The sequence below is a fragment of the Orycteropus afer genome, unplaced genomic scaffold (assembly GCF_000298275.1).
Source record: "Orycteropus afer afer isolate SDZICR_OR568_19922 unplaced genomic scaffold, OryAfe1.0 scaffold00003, whole genome shotgun sequence".
NCBI classification, from domain to species: Eukaryota; Metazoa; Chordata; class Mammalia; order Tubulidentata; family Orycteropodidae; genus Orycteropus; species Orycteropus afer.
Genome location: NW_006921590.1, coordinates 31093848 through 31101533, shown reverse-complemented (window position 1 = coordinate 31101533; position 7686 = coordinate 31093848). Strand labels below are relative to the sequence as shown.

The 7686-nt window shown below is 39.5% G+C and overlaps 1 protein-coding gene across 1 annotated transcript in view; it reads right to left on the bottom strand.

Annotated features, from left to right (window-relative positions):
- The window catches only part of CEP63 (centrosomal protein 63), a 92262-nt gene extending 85626 nt beyond the window's left edge, over positions 1-6636 (bottom strand). The window contains exons 1-2 of the mRNA XM_007937075.1: positions 6575-6636; positions 5397-5574 (exon numbers count right to left, since the gene is read on the bottom strand). Of these exons, the coding sequence (XP_007935266.1) occupies positions 5397-5574; positions 6575-6618 (222 nt within the window). The 5' untranslated portion in view covers positions 6619-6636. The remainder of the gene's footprint in view (positions 1-5396; positions 5575-6574) is intronic.
- Between the last annotated feature and the right edge of the window lie 1050 nt (positions 6637-7686).

Here is a 7686-nt window from a genome sequence, read left to right as displayed (position 1 = left end):
ATATTGATTTGGGTGAAGAGAAGGGCAATGTACCAAATGTGAGTGACCAATATGGCAGCATTGAGGATGAGAAAGACATAGAGAGGTACATGGGCAGTACAGACAACAAATATGAACCCTTTTGCATATACAGTACTGAGTTGTCAGTGAAGGCAAACATGGGTATACAGGGGGATAGATGGGTAGACAGGCTGAACTAGCAGGTTATGTCTATGAAGTGGGGAGTATACCCAAGAACATGTACAGGATTGGCAGACAATGATCCTATAAGTTTATGTGTATGATCTAAATTTCCAGGTGTATAGTGGAGCTGATAAGGAGCAAGGTTGTAGTCACTGCTTGATCACAGCCAACTACCCAGAGGGACTAAGTAGTTGAACCTGTGTACTTGGGACCATAGTCACAAGGGACATCAAGCTCAATTGGCATAACATACTACACAAAACATTGTTCCACCTCCTACTTTGGCGAGAAGCAACTGGGATCTTAAAAGCTTGCAAGCTGCCATCTAGATGCAACAATGAGTCTCTCCTTGTCCAGAGCAAAGAAGAATGAAGAAAACCAAAATTCATGGAAACAATTAGTCCTAGCAACTGGTACACCATCAGATCTGCAGCCTATGTGACTATGAGACCAGAAGAACTAGATGGTGCCCGGCTACCACAGTCAACCACTTGGAAGGGGATCTATGTAGGAGATCCTGGATAGAGAGGGAGAACAATGTGGAACAAAACTCAAAATCATTTGTTGAAAACAAAAAGGGGGGGGGGACCAGGTTTGCTGGTCCGATAGAGCCTGGTGGAACCACTGAGACTATGGCCCCTAGCTGCCCATCAGGTTTGGAATTGAACCCACACCTGTGGCTTCCAGCCAAACAAAAGACAGGCATATGAGTTGAACATTTACCTGAGGTAGATACACTCTTTGGAGAGAACAATCATGAGAGAAAGAAAGGCTGCTTATGCACCAGGAGACAGCTCAAGGGGCAGGAGGGCATGGAGGGATGGACACAGGAAGAGGTAATTATCGGGAGGAAGTGGGAGGGGAACTGTTGCATTGAGGTAAATTGTGGCCAATGTCATGAGACAAAGTGTATGTGAACTGCTGTATGGAAAGTGAATTTGCTGTGTAAATCTTCACCCAAATCACAGTATATATAAAATATATATATAGAAACCCACAGCTAGACATCTTTCTGGTATTCTTTGCTTTCAAGTAAGGTCCATCTCACGTCAGCAATGATAACCCTTGTTCCATATCCTCTTCTGAATCCAGCTTGTATTTCTGCAAGTTCTCTGTAAATGTACTGCTGCAACCATTTCCAGAATTATCTTCAGCAAGATTTTACTTGCGTTTGACATTAATGATATTGTTTGATAATTTCCATATTCTGTTGGATCACCTTTCATTGGAATAGGCACAAATAACAATCTCTTCTAGTCAGCTGGCCAGGGAGCTGTCTTCCAAATTTCTGGGCATAAACAAGTGTGTGCTTCTAGCACTGCATCTGTTTGTTGAAACATCTCAATGGTATTCCATCAATTCCTGGAGCCTTGTTTTTCGCCAGTTTCTTCAGTACAGCCTCAACTTCTTCCTTCAGTACCATTAGCTCTTAATCATATACTACCTCCTGAAATAGCTGGACATTGACCAATTCTTTTTTGGTACAGTGACTCTGTGTATTCCTTCTATCTTTTGATGTTTCCTGCATCGTTCAATATTTTGTCTGTAGAATACTTCAATATTGCAACTTGAGGCTTGAATTTTCTTCAGGTCTTTCAGCTTGAGAAATTCCAAGCGTGTTCTTCTCTTTGGTTTTCTATTCCAGATACACGTCATTATAATACTTTACTCTGTCTCCTCAAGCTGCCCTTTGACATCTTCTGCTCAGTTCCTTTATTTCAGCATTTCTTCCAGTTGCTTTACGTACTTTCTGTTCAAGAGCAAGTTTCAGAGTCTCTTCTGACATTCATTTTGTTCTTTTCTTCTTTTCCTGTCTTTTTAATGACCTTTTGCTTTCTTCGTGTACAATGATCTTGATGTCATCCTACAACTCATCTGGTCTTCGGTCACTGGTGTTCAATGTGTCACATCTATTCTTCAGATGGTCTCTAAATTCAGGTGGGATATAATCAAGGTTGTATTCTGGCTCTCATGGACTTATTTTAATTTTCTTTAGCTTCAACTTGAACTTGTACTGATGGTCTGTTCCACAGTCAGCTCCTGGCTACGTTCTGACTAATGATATTGATATTGAGCTTCTCCATTGCCTCTTGCCACAGATGTAATCGATTTACTTCTGAGTATTCCATCTGGTGAGGTCCGCATGTATAGCCACTGTTTATGCTGTTGAAAAAAGGTACTTGCAAGGAATAAGTCATTGGTCTTGCAAAATTCTATCATGCAATCTCTGGTGTCATTTATATCACCAAAGCCATATTTTCCAACTACTGATGCTTCTTCTTTCCAACTTTCACATTCCAATCACCAATAATTATCAGTAAATCTTACTACATGCTTGGTCAATTTCAGACTGCAGAAGTTAGTAAACATCTTCAATTTCTTCATCTTTGGCTTTAGTGAGCGGTGTGTAAATTTGAGTAAGAGTAGTATTAACTAATCTTTGTTGTAGGCATGTAGATATTATCTTATCAATGAAAACACTGTACTCTGTACTTCAAGAAAAATCTTGAGGTGCACTTTTTGATGAACACAATGCCATTCCTCTTCAGTCTGTCATTCTCTGCATAATAGACCATATACCTGATTCAAAATGGCCAATACCTTTCCATTTCAATTCACAAATGACTAGGATATTGAACTTTATCTGTTCCATTTCATTTTTGAACCTTCCAATTTTCCTAGATTCATACTTCGTTCATCCCATGTCCTTACTATTAATGTCTGCAGCTGTTTCTTCCCATTTTGCATCATGCCCCATCAGCTTTAGCTTTACTCTATCCAAGTCATTAAGGCTGACTCTACTTTGGGGAGGCAGCTCTTCCCCAGGTGTATTTTGAGTGTCTCCCAACCTGAGGGGCTCATCTTCCTGTATCAGCACTATATCAGACAATGTTTCTTAGCTATTCATAAAGTTTTCCAGGAACGTATCAGACAGTGTTTCACTGCTATTCGGTACCAATTTCTTCAGAAGTGGATGGCCCTGTCCTTCCTCCCAGTCTGTCTTCGTCTGAAAGCTTCGATGAAACCTGCCTACCATGAATGACCATGAACGAGCCTACTGGTGTTTGAAATACCAGTGGCATAGCCTCCAGCCTCACAGCAACATGCAAACTACCACGGTAAACTGACAGATGAGTGGTGGATGCAAAAACGTGGAGTTAGAAAATTAAAAATTAAAAGAGAAGAACACGTTTGGCATTTCTCAAACTGAAAAATCTGGGGGGGGGGGATCAAGCGTTGAGTTGCAATACTGAAGGATTCTATGGGCATAAGATTGAACGATACAAGAAGCATCAAAAGATGGAAGTTATACAGAGTCACTGTACTAAAAAGAACTGGTTGATATTCAACCATTTCAAGAGGTAGCATATGATCAAGACTGATAATACTGATGAAGGAAGAAATTCAAGGTAGACTGAAGGCAGTGGTGAAAAGCAAGGCTCTAGGAACTGATGGAATACCAACTGAGACATTTCAACAAATGCATGCAATACTACAAGTGCTCACTCATCTACACCCAGAAATTTGGAAGACAGCTACCTGGCCAACTGGCTAGAAGAGATTCATATTTATGCCCTTTTGAAAAAAAAAGTGACCCAATGGAATGCAGTAAATATTGAATCATTATTATTACACACAAGTAAAATTTTGAAGATATTTCAAAAATGGTTGCAGCAATGCATCAACAATCTGCCAAAAATTCAAACCAGACTCAGAAGAGGATGTGGAATGAGATATATCATTGCTGATATGAGATGGATCTTGGCTGAAAGCAGAGAATACCAGAAAGATGTTTACTCGTGTTTTATTGATTATGCAAAGACATTCAACTGTATGGCTCATAACAAATTATGTACAAGATTGCAAAGAATGGGAATTCCATAACATTTCACTGTGTTAATGCAGAACCTGTACATAGAACAAGAGGCAGCTCTTCAAACAAAACAAAGGGATACTGTGCAGTTTAAAATCAGGAAAGGTGCGCATCAGGTTGTATTCTCACACCATACTTACTCTATTTGTATTCTGAGCAAATACTCTAAGAAGCTGGACTATATGAAGAAGAATGTGGCATTAGGATTGGAGGAAGACTCACTAACAACCTGTGATATACAGATGACACAACCTTGCTTACTGAAAGTAAAGAAGACTTAAGCACATATTGATGAAGATCAAAGACTACAGTCTTCAGTATGGATTACAATTCAACGTAAAGAAAACAAAACCCTCACAAGTGGCCAATAAGCAACATCATCATAAACGGAGAAAAGATCAAAACTGTCAAGGATTTCTCTTTACTTGGATCTACAATCAATGCCTATGCAAGCAGCAGTTAAGAAAACAAATGACTTACTGCATTGGGCAAATCTGCTGCAAAAGACCTTGTTAATGTTTTAAAAAGCAAAGATATCACTTTGAGGACTAAGGTCCACCTGAACCGAGCCATAGTATTTTCAACCACCTCATATTTATGTGAAAGCTGGACAACAAACAAGTAGGACTAAAGAATAATTGATGCCTTTGATTTACAGTGTTAGCAAAGAACACTAAATATACCATGGACTGCCAGAAAAGCAAACAAATATAGAAGGCAAGTACAGTCAGAATGCTCCTTAGAAGCAAGGTGGTGCAAGTTCATTTCATGTTCTTTGGACATGTTATCAAGGGGACCAGTCCCTGGAGAAAGACATTATGCTAAGCAGAAGGTCAGTGAAATAGAGGAAGACCCTCAAGGAGATGGACTGACATAGTGGCTCAAACACAGAAACAATTATGAGGACAGTGCAGGACCTGGCAGTGTTATGCTCTGTTGTACAAAAGGTCACTATGAATTGAAACCAAGTTGAAGGCCCCTAACAACATTCTTATGCATTTCCACAATAAATTTTTTCTTCTAAAAGAAACCATCAGAATTATAACTAAATATAATACAGAAACTAAATTGACATACAAATGCTTTCTTGAACACAATTTTAAGAAACACGACTAAAAATACAACAAACCCACTGCCATGGAGTCATATCCAGCTCATAGTGACCCCTCCTTGGGTTTCCAAGAAGGTATCATTACAGAAGTAGATTGCCCAACCTTTCTTCGGAGGAGTGATTGGTAGTTTTGAACTGCCAGCCTTTTGGTTAGCAGTCAAATGCTTTAGGCACTACGCTACCAGAGCTCCTAATAGAAAAGGAAGGTCAAAATATCAATCATTTTACCTCTTTGTGTTTCATATCCAACTGACTTCTAAGAGTCTTAAGCTCTTGTTCACGGATGTTCAAGCAAGTTTCTAGAGCATGTGTCTGGCCTTCCCATTCAGATTTTTTATGTGCCACCATTATGTCAATCTGTTTCATGAGTTCCTGTAGCTCTGCTTCACAGGATGTCAAAAATCCCCTATAAATAACACAGACCATTAAGAACACAGAACAAATATGTCTAAGTGACTTTTTATTCTTTACATATAAAAATATTATCAAGATGTAAAACTATCTGAAGTTGAACAATGCCAATAAACAAATTATCAGAAACAAAGAACAGGATTTCCGAAGTTTTGGTTTTTATACTCATATTAAGATGACTACTTATTCCAAAGAATATTTTATCTTCTCTAAGGGTCAATTTAAAGACTAAGTCATTCAGTCAAACACAAGATTGATGTTTTAAGTCTGGCTTGTGGAGTGAGACTTCCACAACCAATAAGTAACTCTTTAGGAATATTTTCAAGAAGCTTTCAGGAAGAGTCCAGGCAAGGCTATGCCTCACATTCTCATCTACACAAAATCAAAAGCCTTGGAACTATCAGGCTACCCACTGAAAAGTGGTAATACAATTTTAAGAGCTATTTCAAGAAATTCATCCTTAGGCCAGATTTATTGCAACTATTTCTCCCTATCTTATTATTAAAAAATTACTACTGTCTATCTTACTATTGGAAATTTACTGATGTCCTTCCAAGCTTCAGGAGATGCCACATAATGCAGTAGGTACCTAGTATAGAGGAACTTGGAAACAGAGGTAAGCATCATAGATGTACCTGATTCAAAGAAGTTCTCAGCAATGGCCACAGAGAACTATAACTTTCAAGGTTTAAATACTTTTCTTTTTAAATAAACGTCACCAGCATTTGGACTTACTGCCAAAAAAAAAAATCTCTGTACATTTCTTTTTCTCAGACTAGAAAACTTGAGTTGGGATGAAGGCAAGCAGTTTCACACGCTAAGGTGAGGCAAACATTGCAAAGAGAGATGTTGTCCACACACAGAACATAGGACAGCTTAGCACTCAACACTTATGCTAAAAACACTTCTGTACCCAAAGCACATGGTAATCAGAGGCACAACTTAGCATGCTTTTAAAACTGCAGTGAAAAGCTTAGGGTCAAAAGTAAACTTACCCGCCATGTCCCCGATTTTGCATTCCCTCCAGCAAAGCCTCCATGACCAAATCCCCTGTGTTTTGGCAACTGGGAAAGCAAACAATTACAATCAGGAAAAAAATAATTTTTAAAGTTCTAACATCCAAGTGACAACTTAAGAATGTGAATGAAAGCATACAAAAAACAATAAGGCAAAAGAAGCACTTCTTAAGATGATGGTGTGAAGGTTACATTTGTTTGTCAACTTGGTTGAGTCTGGTTGAGTGGCTGGGCAGCTGGTGATAGTTATTCCCCTGATGAGACTGGCAATCAACTCCATGGTGGGATCTACCACAAGCAGCTGCGTAGCTGCTTTAGGGATGTGGTTTGCTTCCCATATATAAGTAGCAGGTTTGGTAACGGTCTCTAGCTTATAGCACACTTGGACCCTGCATGTAGCCATGTCATCGTTCAGCAGCAGCCTGCCATGCTCTGCCGACCTTGGGACTTACAATGGACTTAAATTAATGCTATGTGGTTTGGTAACATCAGGACTGTGCCTTTTTACTTGTCAACCTTGGGTCTGTCAGCCTCAGCAGCCAGCAGCTGTCTGAGTGAAGAAACACCTCTAGTTCCAGTGGGCTGGGAGCAGGAGGCAGAGCTGGACACCAAGGTTGAGGGGCTTTCACCCAACCCCTAGAGCCTGGCACTTGGACTTAAAACCTCCAAATTTTAAGAATAAACTCCTGTTCGTTAAAGCCATCCCATTTGTGGTAGATATTCTTGTCAGAGTGGCACTAGGTAACCAGAACAGATGGTGAAATAGTCAAGGACTATCACTTCAAGAAATGTTAGAATATATTTTAAATTCAAAGTAAAACAATTTAAATTATTGAATTGCTATTGATAGCCTTCCCCACCAAATGACAGTCCCATTTTCTAACGCAAGGCTGGACCAGGGATGGAGTGGGGAGATTTCTAGCAGAGAGACACTGACACAGACTCCTTTTCAAAAATGAAAGGAAGAAACTGGGAGTCACACAAGTCAAAGAGGAAATGTGTGATTTTTTTTTAAGAGACATTATAATGAGGCTAAATGAACTGAGGTATAACCCTTCAGTCTATCACTGAAGATCCCACTCGACACTGAG